The 25,299-nt window shown below is 32.6% G+C and overlaps 2 protein-coding genes across 5 annotated transcripts; one reads left to right on the top strand and one right to left on the bottom strand.

Moving 5' to 3' along the window:
• Nucleotides 1–2,808: 2,808 nt before the first annotated feature.
• LOC133680006 (pentatricopeptide repeat-containing protein At2g30100, chloroplastic) lies at nucleotides 2,809–6,983 on the bottom strand. Of its 4 annotated transcripts, XR_009836262.1 has the most exons (5): nucleotides 6,693–6,983; nucleotides 5,673–6,477; nucleotides 3,778–4,857; nucleotides 3,581–3,646; nucleotides 2,809–3,475 (listed from the first exon to the last, which is right to left on the bottom strand). XR_009836262.1 is itself a non-coding variant. In XM_062102781.1 (3 exons), exons 2-3 carry the CDS (start codon nucleotides 6,399–6,401, stop codon nucleotides 4,084–4,086), a joined length of 1,503 nt encoding a protein of 500 aa, XP_061958765.1. In that variant the 5' UTR covers nucleotides 6,402–6,477; nucleotides 6,693–6,983; the 3' UTR covers nucleotides 3,764–4,083. The 4 variants fall into 4 exon arrangements, 2 of the variants coding, with proteins under 2 accessions (XP_061958765.1, XP_061958766.1); XR_009836261.1 differs by having other exon boundaries at nucleotides 2,809–3,646; XM_062102781.1 differs by lacking the exons at nucleotides 2,809–3,475; nucleotides 3,581–3,646 and having other exon boundaries at nucleotides 3,764–4,857.
• A 4,271-nt stretch (nucleotides 6,984–11,254) lies between these two features.
• LOC133680588 (uncharacterized) lies at nucleotides 11,255–13,175 on the top strand. Its single transcript, XM_062103606.1, has 5 exons — nucleotides 11,255–11,834; nucleotides 11,963–12,039; nucleotides 12,170–12,206; nucleotides 12,329–12,437; nucleotides 12,531–13,175. Exons 1-5 carry the CDS (start codon nucleotides 11,591–11,593, stop codon nucleotides 13,036–13,038), a joined length of 975 nt encoding a protein of 324 aa, XP_061959590.1. The 5' UTR covers nucleotides 11,255–11,590; the 3' UTR covers nucleotides 13,039–13,175.
• The last annotated feature ends 12,124 nt before the right edge of the window (nucleotides 13,176–25,299 follow it).

Here is a 25,299-nt window from a genome sequence, read left to right as displayed (position 1 = left end):
GTCAAGTGAGAGGACCAATCACTGCTCAGGAATTTGGAAAAGGAGAACACGTATAGACCAAAGTATTGGTGGTTAGGTACATTGGATCTAAGCCAATCCTTTATATATATATATATATATATATATATATATATATATATATATATATATGAAATTATACTAGGATGCTCTTTTCACTACGAGCCTCCAATGGATTGCCATGGGTGGAGTGGACACAACAAGCCTGGAAAAACCATGCAAGCTCAGACTAAAAAAAGAAGACAATGAGAAAGCAGAATATATGCGCAGCCTGAAACAGTCCTGGTCAGACAAGAAGTGTGTTCACGTGCTTTAAGACTTCTTCATGTGATAAATCTTAAAACAAGCCTCTTATCGCTTGTCGGTAAATCACACATTTACAGGGGGCATCTTAATAATAGAGAGAAGAAAGATTTTAAAAAATATTTCTTTTTAATGTATTAAAATAATATTTTTATTTTATTTTTAAAAATTTCTTTTTAACATAGTGTATAAAACGATCTAAATACAAATAAAAAAAATTAAAAACTTTTACAAGCGTTGCTGGACGGAACTTCCAAACACATACTAAGTAGAGCCCACTCTGGTCCTCCAGCTTTTAGATTTCCATAATTTTGAAGCGGGCTGCAGGTTTGGTTATGCCATCCCTCACATTTTCAATTTGATCGTATGTTTTACATCCGTCCACTTGTAAGTGTGCACGTGCCAACATATGGCAGATATTATATTATATTATAAAAAATTGAATTAACTTTTTACTGTGTCTTTTGCCGTGGCTGCTTACTTTAGCGGAGTCTATCCCTCTTTTTTGTCAAATCATTGAAAAAATTATTTAGCTACGAATACGATCATTATTTTGTTTTTCAATGTTGGCATTAATTTAATCTTTATAATTTATTACAGTTTGTGTACTATGAAAAATAATGTAAAGAAAAACACCTTAACATTAAATTAAAGCTTAAAATTATAATATATAATTTAATTTTATTAATTAAAAACAATTAAAACAACAAGACCAAAGCCACCACTATAAAATAGACATTTTGCCTATTTATTGTTCATGATACATGTAAAGCTATAGCTTGGCCTATGTTTTTTTTTTATCCCTATGTTTTGAAGTTTTTGTGTTTAAGTTCTAAATTTTATTTTATTTTACATTTTGATCCTTAAATTTAAAAGGAAATAGAAAAATCATAGAGAAAAAAATAAGAAAAGAAAAGGTGTGATTAATCATGTTCTGGCTTCCAAAAACTTGATGTCGGTGTCAATTGTTTCGTAATTAAAAGAGAAGTTAAGTGGAAGTTATGTTTTTCTTTAGACATGTCATAAAAAGTAGACAGAAGCTCGTAATTTTTTTTTATCCAATTGGTCTTTTTATAGTGAATTTTTTTTTGTTTTGACATGATTTTATTTAGGTTTTGTGATATTTTTAGGGTATTTTAAATAAATAAGGTTGAAAATTTTTAGGTTCTCAAAATCCAAATCTTAATTTTTTAATAAAAAAAATCAACTAAAAGATGATATGATATATTTGGTAGGCAACATGTGGTTTGCTATATAATTTTTAGAGATGAACAATGTGTTGTTTGCTTGTTGAAAATAAAAGCCTAAGGGCATAGGATTAGCCTTCCAGTGGTGTGCACCTAAATTTTTTATCTGAAGGCAAACACATTTCGCTTTTTACTTAAGTATCCCTTTATTTTTTTCCTTATTCTTTATTTTTATTTTTTGATAAAAAACTCTTCAAGTCAATTTATTAAAGTAATATTTAAGGAACCATCCAATCATGTCACTGTTTTTAAGAGAATTAGGGTTTTTTCTATGATGATGTTAGTTATTATTTTATAAATAGTCATGTATTAACCTCATATGAAAAAAAAATATGATAATATTCTCATTAATATTGAATGAAATTAAAAAAATATTCTCATTAATATTCAATGAGAATAAAATATTTATTTTTTATTTTAAATTTTTATATAATTTCTCAAATTTACTATTCCTGCATTTTTTCATATAGGTGCATAAAAATATTGATTCATGATTTTTTAATTGAAACTTTATTTTATAATCACAATAAAGTTTTACTTAAAAAACAACACTTTTTTCTTAAAAATCATGCTTTTATCAAAATAAAAAAACAAATATAGGAATAAAAAATTAGGGTTTAATTAAAATTATTTATTTATTTCAAATCATTATAATTTTTTTAGAATATTTTTTATATAGTTATTATATTTTATTCAATGAGATATGTTGCTAATTAAAAAAAAATGATGTAAAAAAATTACATAAATTAAAAAAGACAATTTTGATGAAATTTTTTTTTCTTCCTAATTTTATCTGTTGCATTTTTTATATATATTTTTTATTATCATAGTTAAATAAAAAAATTTTTTTAAAAAATTTACACTGCAAGCAATATCGTTAGTCTAATTCCGATGAACATGAGTTGTGTCATCGAGAGACCGCATGAGCATGTGATCACCACGAGCGGAACACGCCTAAAATTATGGTACAAGGGTTAAAATAACTGATGTCTAAATCTTTAGGGACATAATGTAATTAACCCCATGTCCTTACTTTTTTTAAAAAAATATTAAATGTTGTATATGCTATATACGAGAAGAATCCAATCCAATTCATTTGGATGAGATTTTCGCGAAAAATAATTTGAAAGATTTTGTAGCGATCTGTATCATACAAAACATAATGGTATTTAGGTTATAGGTTGGCTACACATTTCCGTGGAGCTAAGAATTTGCATGTGTACAAAAGAGCGACAGGAAAGAACGAAAGCAATGGTATGGGCGTTAATGGGGAAGAACAATTATTAATCATACAAAGTTTACCAAAAAAGACAGAACATAAACTACAACCTTATATGGCTCTGCTCTCCCGCTCTCATTATAGAAATTAATCCCAACTTCGCCACTCACCCACCTGGTTGTTCTGCCACCATATTGACAACCTTCGAACATGTAAAAGGGGCAGCAAAAGATGCGGCCACCGTATCTTGTGAAGGATTCACTACCAAGTGCATTTCACAAATCAAATGGCCCACAAGGGGGTTCTCAACACTGTATATAGCTTATCCAAACCCAACCTATACTGGATATAAATAAATTCCCTGCCGATATATAAGTTCACGGTCCCAAAGCTTTAACAATGCGAAGTTTTTGATTCTTGGTTAGGCTTTCAGAAGTTCTGTAAGATGATATCAAGGCCTAACTGGAATTAATAAAGAAGACCCTGATCCTAGAGAATATCTAACAGCAAACACGGAGAATGAAGTTCCTGTTCCTTGTCCACCATGTCCAGCAATAGTTTGGCAGAACCGGAAGCATGACAGTTTCTGTAAACATACTGGCTCCGAGTGACAGATTTTGAACATTGCAGATCATATCATTACATATGCGAGCCAATAACTAGTCCAGATGTTCAGTTAGGTATTCAGCTATGAAGTAAGAAAAGGCTAGTGTCAATGATCATAACTCATCACCGAGATCACATTTGATAATTTATAAAGATGCAACCAAACATAACTGAAGTAAAAGCATACTTCATCATTCCAAGTAGTCTTCACTGAATCCTATTTTTGCCATGATACAATATGCATGTACGGCTACTGCAATTCAAATCAAGGTTGACCAGTGTTACTTGGTACTTGTCAACAAGTGCAGCAAATACTAGATAGAGATCTTGGTTTGCAAAATAATGAAGAGTGTGATGGAGAGGGCTCCTATTATAAGAATATACCTGTAAGATTTATACGCAGCTTGGTTACATTGTGTTGAATGTTCTTTATTATGTTTACAGCATCTACCACATACACAAACAGCTACAGGACCTCGAGAACAAAATAGCGGAGACAAAACCTGCGTTGGCATCATAGACTCTACCCATATTCTTGCACCTCCGTGAAGCCATCCCAATCAATGTACACAATCTTCTCATTTGAAGGTATTTATAATAATGGTGGTGTTGTGAATGCTAGACTCTATAAACCTTGCTTTCATCACAATCACAAACCCAGGTTCAAATTCATTCCACTCGAGGGGTCACTCAAAGCAATTTCATGATCCAAAGCTTATATTTCTTTATATACAGATATACAAGAGAAGGTCCAATCAAATTCACATCAGAGAGGCGCTTGCAAAGCTTAAGATAAGATTCAACATTTCCCCATTGTTGGATCCTTTTTCTCAGACCCTGCATCACCGCTACTCTGTCTAAATAAGCTGGAGATAAACCCAAATCAAGCATCTTAATTAGTGTTTCTGCAGCCTCACCATAGTGTCCACCTTTAATGTAACCTCTCAACAACCATGACAATGATTTCTTCTTGCGCATAGAGCTTGCAACCTCTATTCTAGTGAGCAACCGTGCTATGGCGCTGGCCTCCTTTTGAGATGCACAGATAGCTAAAACAATGTCATAAAGGTCTCCATCAGCCTCCTTACCAACAAGCTTCATTTCCCATAACTGTCTTTCAGCATCAAGCCCACGGCCAGCACAAATATACATGGCAAGAAGTCGCTCATGAACCACACCATAAAGTGCAGGACTTCCCTCCTGAATGACCCAACTGGACAAGCATACTCCATCAGCTAGAAGATCTGACTGATATTTCTCAACAAGCTCTACATTCTCAGCACCAAGTTCAGTTATCATACCAGACCTTGAATAACCTTTCAACTTGCGTAGAGCTTTAGAAAATTCATTTAGCTCTTTGACAACAGCTGTCATTGCAATGAGGTAGGCATAGATCTCAGGCTTTAATCCAGATTCTCTAAGATGAATCACCAACTTGACTGCATTCCTGTAGTTTCCATCAACCTGAAATAGATTCCAAGTTGTCATTCACATAAAAATTTATGGGTTATTATAGCATACTGGAAAAAATAAACGAAAGATCAATAACTGGCTTAATTACCCACGATATATGACAGACAATCAGCCTGAACAACAAGTAAATGCGACATGGAGACATAAATAAAAGCAGGCAGGTGATTATAATCTCATAAGCTTGGCCTTCATTGTTGAGAAACAAAAGAAGACTTCTGTCCACAAGTTCAGCACTTCAACTTCTATATTGCTCAGCCTTCTTGGGAGTAAAGCAGTACAATATACATGACATTAATAAACAATTTAAATCTACACATTTGATGCTTAATAATTTAACTCTCAGCTTTATAGCATAACTTTTGTTTGCACAATAAAGCATCTAAAAGTAAATTTGAAGTACCCCAACAAAGAAAAAACTACTCACAAACACGGCCATGCCATTAAGATAAATTCACATTGCTATAGTAAGTTGCTACACAACATCAATAACATGACAAAGGAAAATTCAAGCATTCATAAATAGCAAATTGGACTAACAAGTTACAACCAAGCTTGAGTACATTCCACCATTGTATTCTAGAAAAGCAATCAATAAAGAGGTCAGTATATTCCACGGTTTATATACTGGCAATTCAATGTGATAAAGATAAGGACAACACTTCTTTCACTTAAAACCATCGTATATCTACATCTTTTATGTAGTCCAAAACATGAGCACAAAAGGGAAAGGCAAACAACAGCAGCTAGCCAATTCTATAAAGATAATCTGAACAAAGTGGTAAGAATTGATTATGACAGAAGCTTACCATCATCTTCCATGTAAGATACCCAGTTGGGCCTCCTTTCTGTCCTTCTCCATCATCGCCCGAATATGCAATCCCTCGTCTCAAAACCTCCTTCACAAATGAAACCGCTCCCTCCTTCTTCCCCATATCCCAATACAAAGATATCACCTTCTCAATCATACTAAAACTCGGCTTCAACCCCACACAATCCATATCCACAAGTAAGTCAACCACATCCCCAACATCTTGTTCCCCTTCAATTAACTTCTTAACCCAACTACACATTATCGAAACCATAAGCTCCAATGTTTCCTTGTCGACCCTATTCTCCTTTCTCAACCACTCAAACACCTCAAGCGCACACCAGGAATCTCTCCCCTCTTGAGAGAAATAAACAAGCACTAATTGCAACTCTCTCGCGGACAACCTATCATTCATTTCCTCAAGAATATCAGAAGGTTCTCTTGTCATTCTCTCAAGTTCCTCAATTGCCTCAAAAAATCCTTCACCCATTTCTTCTTCATCGTCACTCGTCACGTACTGGTCCAATTCCACTGACTTAAATAGCCTAAATTCTCTAACTTTAGTAGTCTTTGCAGCAACAAAATTGGGCCTTTTAGGCGTTTGGTAGTTGCAAATTATGGTAGAAACCATACAGCAAGGTTTCATACATGAATTCCAGTACCGTTTTTTAAGAGAAAATACAGGAGAAACTTTAGATAGTGAACTAAATGCATGAGCAGAGGCCATTTCTTCAGCTCTATCCACCAGAAAATGGACCCTAAAAAGCCCCAGATGGCCAATTCCCTGTTTGGCTGCAAAGAAACTGCAAATATATATATATATATATATATATATATATATATATATATATATATAAAAACCGAAAGAGAAATAAACTTTCAAGTCTTCGTTTACATATTTGCTTTAATAATACTGAATAAGAAAGTTAATTAAAACTGAAGTCAAGACGGAATACAAGATAGCAGTTTATCCTAAAAGTCTTATTTGAGCAAAGAATAAAAAAAATCTGATCCTTACTTTTAAGTTCCTCACTTTCTCTGCAGCCAACACAGGAAAACTTGGATTTCAAGTCGGAGAAAGCATAAGAAAAGCTTGAAACTTAGAATGTTGAAAGCATTAATCGAAGAGGATAAAATAGGTTGTTGGGTTCATAGGAGCTGTACAGTTGAGTAAAAATCTAATGGCGGTGGTTAGATACCACAGAAAGACAAAGGTGTCGGTCTATTGGATGTTTTTTTTTTTTTTTATGATGGTGAGGAGGCAGCGACAGACCGAAGATTAGCGGAGACGTGTTCAAATGATGACTACTGAGAGAATCTTGCCATCGCAGTACCGAACGCTTCTATTATGATTTACGCTATTGTCCTCGACGCTTGTCGTTGAGACTTTTCGGAACACTGTATACTTTTTTGGGATTTTAGATTCAATTTAATTATTTTGAGACAACTAGCAAGCTTAATTCTTTATTTGGACTTGGACATTAGAGACTTAGAGTCTTCGAGACAACTGGGATGAATAGTGCCATTTACTCAGCTTTCTTTCTTCTTCTTCTTCTTTTTGTTTTTCCCGTCCAAGGAGGCTTAGGTTTTTAAGTAGGTTTAGTTAATGTTTTTTTAAATATTTTTTATTTTAAAATATAATATTTTTTTTAACATTTATCTTTAATAACAGAATATTAAAATGATTTAAAATTATAAAAAAATAATGTGAGGAAAAAACAATTTCAAAAATATTTTTTTAATGCAAAAACAAACACACTTTAGAAAAGTGTTTAAAACTGTGATGCATGATACTTTTTAAAATAAATTTTAAAAAAATATATTAGAATATTTCTGTTATTTTTACATCAGTGCATTAAAATTATCAGAAAACACTAAAATAATTACTTTTAAAAAGCATCTAAAAAAAGTTGAAACCATTCCAAACATTCCCTAAATGGACATCAATTTAAAAGAAAATTTTTTTTTATTTTTTTTTAAGAATGGAGTTAAAAAAAGAGAAATTAAAACTTTATGATAAAATGTAATGTTTTTATATTTCATTATTTAAATCTGTATTAAGTTTAAAAAATATATCTAACTTTTTTTTATAGTTTTTATTTACAAGTTTTTCACTAATTTTTAAGCAAAGAAAAAAATTCATATAAAAAATAGATGAGTTTTTATTATACATACAAGCATTTTCTAACAATGTATAATATTAAAATTATTTCTTATATATTTTTATATTTAGTTAGTATCATAGAATTAATTTTAATATAAATATAATATAAATATTTTATTTTTTATTATTTAACACTATAACCTTTTCACAATTAATTTTTAATTTGAATAAAATAAAATAAAATTTTATAATTAGATATCATAACCATAAAATATTAAGATGATAATTATAAATTAATCATAATCATGATTTCTTATGAAAAATAGTTATAATTTTAATGTGCCTTTTATTTTATTTTTTTCAAAAAAATTCTCTTTATTCTCAACAGATGAACAGATCTTTCAATCTATACTGGAAATAAAAATAGAAACGAAAAAAGGAAAATATTTGTTTTTAACAAACAAACTCGAGTTTGCCTTGTACATGAAAACTGAGGAGATACTTAAGCCCAAAACGTAGTCCATTGATCACACCATCATGATGCATGTGACCCATGTTACAAAGTAGGCTTTTTAATTCCAAATACACGAGCCCATATATATATATATATGGAAGTATTTTATTTTTGTGTTTTCAAATTTTTTTGATGTATTGATATAAAAATTAAATTTAAAAAATATTAGTTTAATATATTTCTAAAAAAACACTTTAAAAAATAATATTCACCACATTTCTAAAGACCTCTTTATTTTATAAAAGACCGACTTGCGTAGTAATTTTCCTTAAACTAAGAAAATACATTTATTTGTTTTTTAAACGCGATTCATGTTGTCTATAATTTCTACAATTGTGCTCTTACATGAATACACATACATACATACGGAGTCAAAGATCTCATCATTTGATGGGTGCCAGGCTCCCATGGCAGCAAAGTGGCCCAAAATGTTGCCCAAGGGCTTCAACTTGATGATATGCAACTATGGGCTTTGCCGTACTCTGAAACCTCAGTGGCAAGGGCCCGGCCCAAAAGAACTTCATGTAGAGACATGGTTGACCTATTGACCGATAACTTAATGATCTGGATCCTCTTCCAGGTTGGACATTAGACCGGAGACAATTTTAGATCAACTAACCTTAATTTTCCAACCCTCCATCGTCTTTACTTATATATTTCGGAACGGTTGCAGTTTAATTAAGAGGGTATTTGAAAGTATGGTAGTAATTATTTTTTAAAATATTTTTTATTTTAAAATATATTAAAATAATAATTTTTTTATTCTTTAAAAATTAATTTTACATCAGCACATTAAAATGATTTAAAAATATAAAAAATTTATCAATTTAAAACAAAAAAATAATTAAATTTTTTTAAAAACACTTCCCAACTGTAGTTGCAAACACTGCCTAAAGCTCTCCATTACCTCTAGCTGAGCATGGCATGATGTGGAAATGCGTAATCCTCCCAGCATGATTACAAATAGCAATAATAAAGATTTTGCAGTACTATGATGGACATAAAAATTAATAGAGGGCTGGATGTCTGATGATGATAGAAAGAAGACAAACATGCTCATTCTGAAATAATGGTTTGATCCGCGTTCGTAGGGTTATGTGCTCTCATGCAATAAAATATTTATGCTCTTGGAGGCCTGCAACAAATAGAATAATGGGATAAATTGTTGGGAGTTGACCTCTGCACTGCAGTGATCTAATCTTCTCAAGTCTCAATGAACAGAAAACACAAGCAACACCAGTTTTATATCCACATGAAAGACTTAAGTCTGTAGACAACCTTTTGATAACCACAAAAGGCCCAGTTCTTCGAAGTATTTCTGCTAAGCACAGAGTTTATATATATAATTAACATGATTGTAAGTTTGTGATGATCATATGGTAGGTTTTATGAAAGACGCATCTTGGCATGATAGTAATTCAAAATCTTGATAAAAGAATTCTGAGAATCAAGTTCTAGTCGCTATCTATCCACGTTTGATTAGTTAATTAATCAGGTATGCTAATTCTATTAAGGAATATCACGAGAAAAAAACAATATATTAATTAACATACGTACAATGCTCATGAGAACCAAATAAATGATTATAAATATTTGCCAATAAGGCATATATTGATTCGATGATTAAAAATTTAAAATCGAGACCCTCAAAGTTAAATTCAAATCACATAGTATAAAAAAAAAACTGTGAAGAAGTAATCAGGTTTATGTGCGACAGGATTAATTAATTAATTAATATTTAGGCATTTAGCCGGTCCAGTGGTTATCATGAATCATGCAATTAGTACGGTACTGGGAGAGCAAATCCATGGACATTTGATGAATTAATCAATTGATGACAGTTTAGGGCTGAGTTCCTTAATTTAATGAAATCAATTTAGTCAGACGAATGCGAATTAAAATTTTCCTTTTTTGTTAGTTGCTCAAGCAGAAGCTCGAAGCGTGAGGCAGAGATGGAATTATAATTTATGTCAGTACCCTTGGATCGATCGCATGGTATACTTGCAAGTGATGAATACTGATTGCATGCCAGCTGGAACAAACAAATCGGATTCCAGGTTCATTTGCATGGGAAGATCCATGTGAATTGCAATTAGTGATGACAAACTAATTAGATTCTGACATGTAGTTAACCTTTGTCCGAGCATCGTCTAGCTCCAGTGGATGGCTATTACTTAAAATTTAGTTCCTCGGTTTCATCTTAAATTGGTCTTTACCAGTATCTGAACCATTTTACCGAAGATTTTTTTATTCTGCTCAATGCATTTAGATAAACCCCCCAACCCTTATAGAATGCCATGAACGTTTGTGCCAGAGATCGAGAATCATGAGTCTTACCTCGTTTGGATTAGAAAACAGCATTGAATCTGATGACATGTCAGGAGCAGAGTATTAAAACTTCAGACACATAGAGGTTGAGGAATCCTCGGAGAAGCCAAAAATACAAGCCTTGTTGTTATTCGGTATACGGTCATATTATAAATACAGGCAAAGACAAATCCGTGAACACCGACACCAAGAATCATGGGCTCGTCAGCCTTCCCCATGCCCGACTCTTTTCATTTGCATTTTAATTACACTTTTAGGGCTCCTGTGTTATTTTCTCAAAAAAAAAAAGCACTTTCTCGGTGCAGGGAGCCAAAACAAAAATGCACGAAGGACTTAATTAAGTAACATTTCCTCGGTGACTACATTCTATTACTTTTTACCATGCATACGATCAATGATGTCAGGATTCGAAAAGGTTAGACGTGCTTCCCCATGCGCGTGTGCACTGCTTGCCCAGGCATTCTGTTAGGATCGCTTTACACCGTGCAATTTTTCCCCTCTCATAAGGATTTTTTATTTCTCAGTTCTAACCTTTACCAAACCTATACGGTTAACATTACATGAATGATGCCCATTCCATACATAAATAGCGTCACATGTACGAGTACTCATTGTATATATAAGTGTGTGTGGGTGGTTGCATATAAAATTAGGGGGCCAGTGGTGTAGATATTAAAATGTCTATGTGCTGTGACTTTTGAGAGTTAATTAGGTTTCGGTATATATCAACATTTCAGATGGATATATCTTAGCCATGTCAGCTGAAATATTACTTTCTGTTGGAATATGTAAACTCTATTTGAAATATTAATGATGATTGAAGAGAAAAGTTGTAGTCGGGGAATTATCGGAACCCAGGAGTTCCTGCTGGGTAACTGTTTGTGATGATTTTTGGAGTCAATAACAACTTCTCTAATATATATAGTAGCTTCTTGTCCTCCTTACAGCTCCAAGTCAGCTATATTGAATTATGATGCCGGGAAGTGATCAGAACAGTGATGGTTTGAAGTTTGATCCTTCAGGCAAGAACAATGAGGAAGGAGATGATGAAAGTAAGACTAAAAATAGCCGAAGCTCGAGCATGGAGGAGTGCGAGAAAGCAAGCTCTAGTGGGGTAAGGCCATATGCAAGATCGAAGGTACCTAGGCTAAGATGGACTCCTGATCTTCATCTTTGCTTTGTTCAAGCTGTAGAGAGACTTGGTGGTCACGAGAGTAAGATCTTGGAATCTCTCCCACTTCTTGATCATGATGATGTTTTTCTGAATACTTGTGTTTTGGTTTCGAAGAAAATACTTTAATTATTTTTTAACTTTAATTTGTGATCTATTTGTTTGCTATAGGGGCAACCCCAAAACTAGTGTTGCAACTAATGAACTTCAAGGGGCTAAGTATTGCTCATGTCAAGAGCCATCTACAGGTAATAGCACTAATCCCATAATTATTTACTATAAAGTTAGAAAATTTTGACTGAATTCTCAGAGTTTAGATGATTGATCGTATCACTTAATTTCGTATTAATATCCTTTTTTTTTGGTGTTTGGAAGCAGATGTATCGGAGCAAGAAGATTGATGATCAAGGTCAAGGTACCAGTTTTGTGATTTTCTCCTTCGTATGTTTTGAATAAATTAGTTATTAGGGTTTGTTTCTTAATTGTCTCCTTATGCGTTCCTAATTCTCAGAACTATTGCCTTTCATAAATTGACAGTTATAAACGGTATGGGGGATCTAATTGGCAGTTCGGACAAATTCTCTCACGACTTTTGGCAACACTCTCTGCTTCCAAATATTGATCACAATCATAATTCTAACTTCAGGTACTAATCAAATAGATATATCTTAATTTTTTCTTGAAAATTGAACTTGTGGTTCCTTTTGGGCTTAAGCTTATGAGCTTCCAATTCACACAGATGTGGAAACGTTCCTTGGAGTGGACATGGAAACTGGATCACCGATCTTTCTGTACCGGATAGCATAAATGTTAGAAGAGGAGCTGGATTTTACAGCTCAATGGCTGAGAAGATAAGTGGAAAAAAGCTAATGCAAGAATCCCAGGATACTGAATATCACAAATCGATGTACAATAGCGAGTCAATCCGCAGCCAAACAAGTTCAACCATAAAACAACCCTACTTTGTAGCCCAACTTTCTAAAAGAAGAGGAGAAGCTAATGAATCAGTGAGCTTAGAGACAAAGTGGAGCTTCAACGTGGAAAAGTGTAACAAGGCTAAAAGGAAGGTTGATGATCTTGATTTAACTCTCTCACTTTGCACAAAATTGAAAGGAAAGGAAGTCAAGAGAAGTTTATCATGGGATGTGGAAGACGTGGGCAGCGATTTATATCTTTCTTTATCTCCTACCTCAACAAAAGAATGCAATTCTATAACTCTAAGCATGCCTTCAAAGTACCCGAAATAGACAAGTACCCTGGATCTGACTTTGTGAATTTGAGAATTCAAAGTGAGATCTTGTTGGTACTTGTACAAGAGCATTGGTACAAATGAATTAATGTTTACTGAGATATGAGGTAATGTCATGATTTCCCATTTATGCTATCCATTTCCAGATACTGATGCATTGTTCACATGGAAGTTTCTGGTTTTTTTTTTTTTTTTTTGTATATAGTTCCTTCAGTCTAAACTAGTGGCTAACCTTGAAATTGCAAACGATGAACTGTTTTTTTCTTGAAAATAAAAGGGGACAAATTCGAGATATACATTTGCTTTGCTTATCTAGGCATTCCCACACCACTAGAAATACTATGCATTAATTGAAGTGACAACTTGATAGCTAGTGTCGCGGGGTGCGCGACGTCGCGGCGATCGTCCACCCTCAGGGGTGTTGTGATGGGGGGATATATCTGGTAAATATGGAGAGACAAGGAGTTCTTTGTCTCTTAGCAATAAAAAATGGTGTGGGAGTCGCCACCTAGTATTTTGGTCACTAGGAACCCTAACTGGTCTCAGAGATCGGGCACGGGGACTGGTTGCGTAAAGGGAAGGTATTAGCACCCCAAATACGCCCTACCTAAGGTAAGCTGCTTTGTTTGTTCGTCTGATAAAATCAAGGTCTCGTTGTGTTTCCTAGTTGTTGGTCCGTCTATGGTTCAAGAAAAGTCCTCCTCAATAAGGAGGTCCTTATCTTATCGGGTAAAACCTAACCGTTCTAAAAAAACTATGTAAAAACCATATTTTTAATATCAGGAAAAACATTTTATATATAAATTCATAATCCCGAATACTAAAAGAAAACAAAAAGATTTTTTTAGAATTTTTGAAATATTGGCCTAGTTCTCATGGCTTGAATAAACTGGTTATAAAAGCCAAAATGCATGCTAATACATATATCGTTTTGAAATTTTCTTTGTGGTATGAAAAATATGATGTTGTAATATTTATATATATATATATTGGAGAGACTAGGCCGTATTTTAAAACAAAACATTTTTTAATTATGTATTTTTTTTTTATGTTTTGACGCAAATCGGGTATTTTAATACTGGGTTGGTATTCTTACGGTATAAAAATATAACTAAATATTAATCCACTTCGATAAAAAATGCAGAAAAATCAACAATATTTTTAAAAATATTTAGGAAATTTTTGAAAGCAAAAAAACATTTTTTATCTTGAAAATCTTTGACGTTTTGATGAAAACCCGGTATTTTAATACCGGATTTGTATCTTTACAGTATAAAAATACAAACCAATATTGATCAAAATACAGTAATAAAATTACAGAAAAATCACATATTCTTTGAAATAATTTTTGAAGAATTTTTATTTTTTATTATTTTTTTATTTTTTTGGGCCGGACCCAGCTCGGCCCATGTGGCTGGGCTGAACCCAGCAGGCCTTACCAGGTCACGAATTATATTTCACGTGAACAGTGAAATAGCATTTCACTGTTCACGTGAATTATATTGGGCATGAACAGTGAAATAGCATTTCACTGTTCAAGTGAATTATATTTCACTTGAACAGTAAAATGCGTGAAAACGGTCTGTGCACAGAGACGAGAAAGGGGACAAACCTGGTGGCGGAAACAATGTTGAAGACGACGGCGAACACTCCTAGTGATGCTGATGGCGGTGGTGAGGCAGCCGACGAGGTCTTCCGGTGGTTCTGACGGTGGTTCCAGGCGGCGGCTTCTCCTCCTTTCTCCTCTGTTTCTGCTTTTCCTCTGTCTGTTGCTTCTTCTGCTTCTTCTCACGGTACAGGGCTGTTATCAATGACAGGGAGGGAGGCAGCAGCTGGTAGTGGCTCTAGGGTGGCGCTGGTGGCGGTTGCTGACCGGAGGATGGTCGGGAGGGTGGTCGGTGGCTGGGGAGCCCGATGACAGCAGCTGTTCTTTCTTCTTCTTCCCTGTGCAGAGGTGCCCACCTCTGGTTTTTTTTCTCTCTGTCACTATCTTTGTTTCATCTCCCTTGTCCCAAAGTCTTCTCTCCTTCTGGTCCGTTTTACTCCAGTTTCTCTCTTCTTTCTTTTCTCCTCTGTTTTTTTGTTTCTCCTCCTCCCCCCCTCATTGTGTCTGTTCTCTTCTCTATTTATAGGAAAAAATGGAGCAGGTGCGCCTTCAATCACGCAACGGCTGGTCGGCCAGTGACCCGTTCGGTGGTCTAAAGGTGTGGGGCTTCGGTGGGGACGAGGAGAGAGAGGCGGGATGGTTTTTTTTGAAAAATGGTTTTTGTCTTCTGTTGTTGTTCGACGGGGGAAGGAGGAAGATGAACAGTGTCGTTCAAAACGACACCGTTCTGGCCTTTTTTTTTTTTTTTTTTTTGAACCTCCTTTGGCTATTTATTTTATTTCATTTATTTGGGGACCCAAAAATGGGTTACAACAGCTAGGATTAATTTTTTTTTTCTACAAGTGACCAGGGACAAAATTATCATTGCAGAAATATATACAGAAATATACAGAAGGATTTTTCACTGAAGAGAAATTCGGAAAGCCTCTCTGCTTACCACTTCTGGCAAAAAATTTAATAATCAGATGGTTCATCTTTCTCTATTTTTCTTTTTCCGGTTAAATCCTTTTTTTCTATGCTGTTTTTTAAGCAAGAAAATATTATAACTATAAAGCTCTCCTTGTTTGTGAAAATTGCGGACAGAAGAAAATCACAAAACCCAATAAGCCGTTGATGCAACAGTAGTGAAACGGAAAGGGTTTGATCAACATGCAATAAACTAGAGATTTTGATTTTGAGAAGTCTGAATCTTTTTTTTAACAAAGTTTATGAAGCCCTAATAATCTCATGACTTGGAGCGAATTAGAAAATTAAATTTAATATTCCTAATAAACCTAAATATATAGTTGTAGTATTGATAAAGAAAGTTTTAACTACTGGAAATCAGAGAAGTAATTAAGATCTTGGCGATATCTGTGGGTTAAAATTGGCCTAGAAAATCTGATGAAAAAAGAGAGGGTAGATTTTGACCTTAAAATTGCCCGTGCCTCAATCCCAGGGCTATATATAAAACACTGATGTTTTCTCTGCCAACTTACGGGCTCCAAATTAAACTCCTATATATTGAACCAAATGATGGCACTTCAAAACTAACTTCGATCTCCAAAACTCCAAGTTTTATGTTGTGTACTTAGGTTTAAAAGCTCTTTTGGCACTTGATATCATATGAATTTTATTTTTTTAATCGCAAAATTTGACAATTGTTTATAAAAACATAATATATATATAATACCATCTTAAAATTCAAGTGATGTTTACGAGACAGAATAATATAAAGCTGTAAAGGTCTTGAAACTAACATTATTCCAAGATACTAAAATGAATAGGACTCTAAAGACAAACCATGCGGAAAGGCAAATGAAACTTGAAACTGCAACCAAAAATTCCTATTAGAAGTTGCTGTTTTACTGCTGGGAAAAGACACCAATATTATTAAATTTATAATCCATAAATCTCAATTATTTTTATGTTTGTGCAATTAAAAATAGAATTGATCAATAAATTAAGCAAATAATCACAATAAATTAACACCAAAAATTTTATGTAAAAAAACCCCATCAATGTTGGAAAAGGTCATATATAAGACTATAATCTACTTAAAAACAATAATGTATATACAAGTATTTTTTATTAATTAAAACTAAAAATTACATAAAATAATTTATTTTCGAAATGCATCAGCATTAAAGAGAAAAAATTAAGAAAAATCTCATAAAATTAAAGTCATGCTTATGTGAATTAAGAACAGAACAACTCAGATAAATCTACCCTTTAATCCAACCATGAAAAATTAAGATTTATATGTCCTGTTAAAAATTCAACTACGTATCGAAGTTTGAACAAGATTATTAAAGCTGTCTCTTGTTTCTTTGTAGAAGTCGGTCACACACTTCGAAATAAATTTAAATTGGTTTTTTAATTATAGCTAGTTAATTACCTATACAAGCTAAAAAAAACTATAAAGTTTTATCCTTCTTTAAAAGAAAACATCAACACAGCGGCACACCCGTATTGTTGTCGTCGTCGCTGCTGTTGCTAATTTAGGCTTTAGCTACTCATCTTAATCTATTCTCCATGTCCAAAACCACCTGAACTATCGTTAGTCCAAACATTGATATCTATCCAAGCCAGCACGATCCTCTATCACAACAACACATCCCCAAAAATATTCCAGCAAAAAACAACCACTTATCTGCCTCCAAAGCAAACCACCATTAACTGATTAAATCCCCCAAACATATGCTTTCTAAATTCTTCCCAACGTCCACCAAAAGATACATAGGGCCGGATAAATAAGATTTTTCCTTAGATCCTGGGACTTTGAAATTTAGAACAACCGGCCCAACTATGAGCTCCACAGTTAAGAATCATTATAATTTAACTAGTCAAGTTTTATATTTATTTTTTAAAAATTATTAATTCGAGTTTTATAAATTTTAAAGCTATTGAAGACTTACATAGTTGTTAACTTCAGGACCTGTGAAATTAGTCGAGGTGAGCGCAAATTAATATAAACACCTATGTTAATAAAAAAATTTTAATTTATCTAACTAAATAAAAAAATTAAATAATTGAGCTGAAATAAAAATCCAATTCAAACTAAACGATTCAGTTTGGTTTATTTTTCTATTTAAAAATTTAAATTAGTTTATGGGTTTTTTAACTAGATTCTTTTTAGAGACTTTGATGTAATGGGCCTTAATTTTTTGGTTTTTTTATTTATTTTCTATTTAAGAAAATTCAGTTTGTTTTTCTGGTTATAAAAAAATAAATTAGTCCTTGGGTCTTTTAATGTTAGAGGTTGAAATTAAAGGGAAAAAACTAAATTTATAAGATTAGAATAACTTCACGGAAAGTAGAATATTTAATTTTTTTTTTTAAAGCTCAATTATCAAACAATTTAATATTGAAACATGAAATTAAAAATAAAAATTAAATAAAAAAATTAAGTTGTTAAAAAATAATATATATATATATATGTAAAATTAAAAAAATCTAAAAACATCAATCAAGTTAACCCGGGTTAATTTCTAAACCCGCAACTCAAATTTTGAGATATATTTTGATCTCATGTAGAGTAGTAGCACTAATTATATCTCTTTATGTGGTTTATGTCGTTTTAAGAAATGCTACCATTTTTAGGAGCATACATTGGCCGGTGAAGTTTTCTTTTAAGCTTCTTTAATAATTTTACTTTGGATTCATTAAAAAAAAAATTACTGAAAGAAAAGAAGAAATTAAAAACAAATATTCATTGATTAAAGTAAAAAGAATAAAAAGTTTATCCATAACTTCTAGACATACAAGCTATCAGTCACTAAGAGAGAATGGATAAATAGAGAGAAATTTTTTTTTTCATTTTACAGCAGAATTAAACAAAAAATAAAACATAAAAGGAATTTCAATTGAAAAAATAATTAAAAGGATGCACGAACCACAGAGCATCCGAAGGTTTTGCATAGTAAAATTCAAGGAGCAATTAGTTATACTTATCAAGATCATGGTTGGTGGGCATGGAGTTGAACGTCATCATCTGCTCAATGCCACCCAACTGTGGATTCATATTCAGTACTGTCGATGAGCCAAATTGAGGCAAACTTGGACTCGCCATTTCTTGCTCGCTGGGGTCCCAACCAAGCACGCACCTCCATCCATCTGCATGTCGTTTCACAGTAAGCTGATTCAGTTCATGCACTCCTTCAGTGCTTTCTCCTTTTTTTGCTACACATATAGCTTAAAAAAATCCAATTCAATAATATTAATCTTCAATGCCACACAAACAAAATAATAGGGTCTCGTCACCCTTCTATAAAAAACTTATTCATGAACAAATGGATTGGTCACATAGGTGGACTCAAAGATCATGGCACGTGTCTCTTAAAGGACAGATTATATGGCTATCTCCAGAGGGTTTCAGTTTGTAATCTTAATAAATGGTGATATTTTAAAAAAAAAGTAGAAGGACCAAAAATCAAGCTCAAATCTTAAGTTATTTACTTTGCCCCTTCAATTATATGTGCAATTTGACAAATCAACGAGGAAGACAATTTTCTTTCATCGTAATTAAAAATGTTATCACATTATTAATTTTTTATTTAATTTTAATATTATGATCAGAGTTGTTACTATTCCATTAAATTAGAGAATTTGCATTTCCTCTCCTTTTGATATATTTAGATTTACTTCTTTTTTTTATATAATCTGAGGTGTTTGGGCCAACTTACGCGTACTACAACTAATTTCCGGGCCCACTAAACATTCTGCAAGCCTAGTAAACATGTAAGGTACTATAGGAATGATATACATGCATAGAGAGGATCGAACCCAGATATAGAAGAAAGAAATAAATCCCTTCCCCCGTTATTATACCAAGTGATTATAAAAAAAAAAAAAAAACATCTGCATAGTATGTATCGGCTATGCTGGCCGCCTAGGCTTGCCCAATGGCTAAAAATCCTAGTCGAATGCGTATGCTCGAATGGCTAGAAGCTAGGTATTAATTTCAAATCTTAACTAATCTTTTTTTTTTTTTTGATTTACGTGGGGTGTCCGGGCCAGCTTGCGCGCACCACGACTATTCCCCACGGTCCACTGGACATCCTGCAAGCCCAGGGGCAGGTTAGGCACCGCGGGGGTGACAGGCGTGCACATAGAGGGTCGAACCCGGGACGGGAACGGAACAAGTCACACGGTTGACCACAGCAGCTAGGCCCTCAAGTGCAATCTTAACTAATCTTGATTTTACAAGTGCTGTAACCAACTAATATCCACGTCAATTTTACACATGAAACAATTACAACCATGACTCAACTTTCTATGAAAATATATTTTTTCTTATTGAGGTAAAGTTCAATGCCCGAGTACTGTAAACAAGTAAGAAAAAGAAAAACAAGCCAAGTATTGGAGTACTCCACACACACCTATTAAAGGCTGAGCCATGAAAACTCATATTTGACCATCAAACCACCCATGGCCCAACAACTCTTAGAACCATAAACAATTACATAATAAATTTTAAAATCACAAACAATTATTTTTTTCTCATTTATTGTGTATTATTTTTACCTTCTATAAATCACTAACTTAAATATTAAAGTATCCCATACACAAAAGAAACTAGTTTTTGCATAAAAGCTCTCACACCCTTAGAAAACTCAATTCCAATCTGAATTTTTTCTACGACTTGTTTTTCATTTACTGTATATTTATTTATTTATAATTAAGGAATAGTAATCAAAAGTTATAAGAATAGAATAAGGATGTGGTCTTTTATATATACCTTGGATTGAGGTAATAAAAGCCATCCGTTCCAAAGAAAGTTGAAACATGTTTGGATTCACGGCCATCTGCTGATCGAATCCATTTTCCCAGCCAGCCAACATAACTTCTTGTTGCGTCAAATGGAGTTGCCTCAGTCGACTCACTTCTGCTTTGTTGTCCTCTATTTCAGCTGCAAAAATAATTTACTACGTATTATATAGGCAAACAGAAATATTATTGGAAATTTGTTTAAAATTATAGTTAACATGCATATTTTAAGGTCAAATTAAAAATAGAGTTAACTCACTTAGATTAAATTTTATTAAAATTTAATTTTTGATATAAGCTCTTTAGCATTGAATATTAACATGATTTAAACAAATTATATATAAATAAAAAAATAATTTATAAAACCCTTGATGAACATATTTTGAAAAAACACATAACCCTTTTAGATCTCTATCCCACATAAAATTTGATAGAAAGAAAATTCAAAGTTTTTAAATTCACACATGCAACTTGACACAGGTTTTGAAATGGGCTAGCATCAGGATGTGAGTTTGCTGTAAAATAATTTTTTTAAATTATAAAATTTTTTTTATTAATTTTAACTTTGAGCTTGGATCTGATTCTTAGAGAATTATTCTCTCTATCTTATTGTCTTGTACTACCCATGAAATAAGTATGATTAGCTTATTTAGGTTTTTTAATGGACTTCTTTATAACCTAAACAGTTTTATGAACAATTTTTATAACTTTTTAAAACAAAAAATTCTTAGGTTTAATTCTGATTTTATAGACAGTGAATGAAATTCCATAAATTTTGATTCAAGAAACTCTCTATGAAAGGGGGTTTGAAAGAGTGTGTTTTTGGTTGGGTTTTTCTGCATAATTTTTTGAACTTTTTTTCACTTTAATTTCTAGTTTTACTCTATTTTAAGCTATGGTTCTCATTTTTATTTTCTTTATAATCTAGAGTTTACAATCAGTTCTTATAAAGAGATATTTGAGATTATATTTTTTTATGTTTATTAGATCTTATTTAAAAGTGCATATAAATAAAATGGTGATGGTGATGGAATTCAGTGACGCTTATTGAAGTTAGTCTTTTTACACCGAATGAAAAGCAATAAAATTTTAAGGATAAAGAATTGATTCTTAACAATGGAATTTGTTATAAGCTAAGTTTTTCAATAGGTATCTTTTATTGGTTTTGTTTAATTATATTTTCAATACATGCTAGAAGTTAGTTTTATTTTCTTATGCGTAATTCTATGTATGATTAGTATGTGAATTGTATTTCTATTTTTTATACAAGTTTATATATTTTTGTAGTACGATTGTAAATTTACCATAATATTATATATTGCATAATTATAAACTAGACTTATGTATATGTTCAATTGTATAAATTGTCTAGTAATTTTTGGACAACAAATAATACTGTAATATTACATGTAGGCGGGAAGGGTTAGCTGGTTACCATCTTTAAGCATTTTGTTGCTAGTTTGAGCAGATATCTCCAGGTTTAACATTTTCTGCTCCATTTTTAGTGCCTGATGATGGCTTCTATACAGTGCAACCCGGGGAGAGAGAACTGCTATTTCCTCCTATATATCAAATGGAAATGATATGATTGAGAACTTTGTAGATAATCGTGGAATGAATTTCTTAATTATGTTCGTTGACAACATAGGTAAGATATATAAAGGGAGATTACCTCTAAAGCCTTAACCTTTCTTTCTATATCAGCGAGATATTGAAGCCTCTTCAGTCTAGATTTCTGTGCGGAAACTCGATTCGATAGGACCCTACAAAGAAGAAATGATGTAATTGTTTGAATAATAATGGAGTGTTCACTATGAAATATCAAAGCTGAAATATGTAACCAACCTAAAGGAAAGGAAAATCAAAGTTGATATAGCGCAAAAAAATATCTATCTTGAAAAAGAAAACATTAACAACAATATTATATAGTTCACCGTTTAAGCTTTTTGGGGTCCATGTTGGGATCTATGGCTCGAGCTGCTCGGATCTGAACACCACTGATCATAGCCCGAGTTTTGACGGGTTTATCGCCAGAAGAAGGAATTGCAGGATCGGTGGCAAGATCCTTGGTGGTTGAATTCTTGTTATCGAATGGGAAAGATAGGTTCTGGGACTCTTTGTTATTAGTATCTGCTGATGACGATGTGATGGACATAGCATCAGAAGGATTGAAAGGGGATTTAGTAACACTACTGTCCATGGAGTAGGGTTTTTTCAACCCTTGAAATGAGCTACGAGCTAAAGGATGGATGGATTGAGGCATCGCACTGAAAGAAGTCAGTTCAAGAGCCCTTTTAGGCCAGGGTGGTAATCCCGGGCTGGAACTTCTTTTCATGGCCTCCATGATATTGTAATACTTCCAGTCCTGCAAAAGAGCAAATTTATCATCAAGAATAAGAACAACGAAATGCACTGTCAAAAAAATAAAGCAATTGAAAAGAAAACTTATAAAGGAAATGAAGTCTCCACTCACACTCTGCTCATACTAACCTTAAAAGAATGCAACATACAAAATTGTCTGAGATGATGCATGAGGCTTCCCTATCTCTACTTTTATACAACAAATACAGTACAAAATACCATATATGACCTTACTTTCCATGGCCAGTATTTGGTAAATTTGAAGGGGGAAGATATGTTCCCTTTGCCATTAATGGCATGGGCCTCGTCCAAAATACAAAAATATCCTCATATTATGGGGGAAAGCCTCCATTTTTTCCCTTTTTCGAGTGGTTTTTTGGTCCATTTCTTCGCTCTACTTCATTAGATAATCGCTGTCTTCTCTTAATCACTTTTTTTTTTAAAAAAAAAAAAAAGGTTTGTGCTTATCCGTCATCAGAACCAGCTTTCTCGGCAATTTAATCACACCATAATATAGGGGGGAAATGATAGCTGTCACTTATTTGCCAAAGCGAATGCATGAGAAAGAAACAAGACCACTGCAACCGAATTTAGTCCAAGTTTGGAACCTTAATCATTATAGTACAGGTAAGGATTTTGCTAAGCCGTTCCACGTGGACTAGTACTACAAAACACACGCTTCGAATTTTTTGGGGTTAATTTCAGTTTATCACCCGAAATTTGAGGCAAATTCGATTTTTCCTCCTCGATCGTGTTGATATCTCACATGAAGTTTCAATATCAAATCAACTAATAACTTTTTTCGAATTTATAAACTCTTAAAATTTTATTAAATAAAGCCTTTTGAAATAATTTAATGATATAAAATCATCTAATTTCAATTAAAAATACAAATGATGCCACATACATCATTTATATTTAAGAATATAAATATAAAGATAATAAAAAACAATAAAATATATATCAAACTAAAAATTATATGTAAAGAAAAATTTTAAACTAAGAAGTTCATAAAAAAATAATTAAGTATTTTTTTTCTTACAAGTCGAGCACTCATAATACCAAAGGGCCAAAATTAATTGGTTTTATTAGATATATTCCTAATTTGTCAGTTGATGATTATACTATGGCAGTGCAAGATATTTTTTATTTAGATATTAGGATTCTTAGTCTTAAGATTTAATCTTTTATGGTCTTTCTAATTTAATCTTATTTTTATTTTCAAACTATTTTTTTTTGTTTTCAACGTAAATCATATTAAGAAAATATAAAATTTTAAATACAAATACATACATGGTATCATTTAGTTAATTAATTGGAGTGGAAGATTTGATTTGATTTAATTATTTTAGGGGGTTCTATTTGATTTAAAAAATTAGGAACTGAAAAAACTTTTATCTCTTACCTTGGATAACTCGAAGGAGGGCATCGATACACGATTGAAAGACATAAAGGAGAGAAACTGCTACGCATTGAACCTAATGAAGGTAAATTAAAACTAACCTATTGTTTTTCCTATTCTGAAGAACATATCAACATATATATGGGCTCGGCAAGGAAAAATGGGCTCATGGTTTGAGTTTGGACTTGATGATATATTTCTACTAGCTTGGTATGGTGTTAATTAATGTGATGTTGTAGAACAATTTCATTTCTCGGTTTATGCTTGATTTGATAAAATAAAACTCGATTTTATTCATTTAAAATAATTTAAGTTCTAAGAGCCAAATCTAAAAATTAAACAAGTTTAGAGCTTTGTTTTGTCAAATTAGAAACTAGAATGAAAGAAATGAGAAAATTATTGGCGCGTGTCCCACACACGTTAATAAATGAGAAAGTCTACCATGATATAGCAGTGCATACAATAAATTGGGAGCTCAAAAAACAACATATTAATTTTGGTGCTGATAGAATTGTCTCAAGAGGTTTCACTTTGCTCGATGACATGTATCGGTGGAAGAGTTCCGGTTTGGCTTTGGCAAGTTATTCTTCTTTTCTTTTTTTTCCTTCCTTTTTTCATCACTCTTCTCGGCTTTCATGTTCATCTCTCTTCAAAATAGCAAAATGGGTTGTAAATCTTGTTTTATTAAATTTATTCATGATTTTTTTATTGCTATATAGTTTTAGAATTTTTTTTCAATTTTAACCTTCGATATTAGATTTGATAGGAACTGGACATCGTATTTTTTATTGGTTTGCTTTCCATCCAGCTATTCTGGTCTCATGACCCATGTTGCAGGTTTGGTGGATTCATCCAAGTTTGTTTAGGTATTTTTTTTAATTGATTTTTTTTCAATTTTATCATTCTTTATCGTTTGTTTGAAAATCGAGTTCATAATCTTTTTTAATTTGCTTTTTGTTAGGTTATTATTAGGTATTTTTTTTAATTGATTTTTTTTCAATTTTATCATTCTTTATCGTTTGTTTGAAAATCGAGTTCATAATCTTTTTTAATTTGCTTTTTGTTAGGTTATTATGGTCTTACGACCTAGTTTGTGGGTTTAGTAAGCTAACCTGGATTAGTTTGTGTTTGTTTTTTTTAAT

The sequence above is a fragment of the Populus nigra genome, chromosome 19 (genome assembly GCF_951802175.1).
Source record: "Populus nigra chromosome 19, ddPopNigr1.1, whole genome shotgun sequence".
Lineage (NCBI taxonomy): Eukaryota > Viridiplantae > Streptophyta > Magnoliopsida > Malpighiales > Salicaceae > Populus > Populus nigra.
This window is presented reverse-complemented; position numbering and strand designations above follow the sequence as displayed.

Bases quoted from the DNA above. Each gene is read 5' to 3' on its own strand.
- LOC133680006 (XM_062102781.1), bottom strand. From the start codon at position 6,401: ATGGCCTCTGCTCATGCATTTAGTTCACTATCTAAAGTTTCTCCTGTA. The intron at 4,858-5,672 runs GTAAGCTTCTGT...AATCTATTTCAG, and splicing joins ATCTTACATGGAAGATGATG to GTTGATGGAAACTACAGGAA.
- LOC133680588 (XM_062103606.1), top strand. From the start codon at position 11,591: ATGATGCCGGGAAGTGATCAGAACAGTGATGGTTTGAAGTTTGATCCT. The intron at 11,835-11,962 runs GTAAGATCTTGG...TGTTTGCTATAG, and splicing joins GAGACTTGGTGGTCACGAGA to GGGCAACCCCAAAACTAGTG. The intron at 12,040-12,169 runs GTAATAGCACTA...GTTTGGAAGCAG, and splicing joins ATGTCAAGAGCCATCTACAG to ATGTATCGGAGCAAGAAGAT.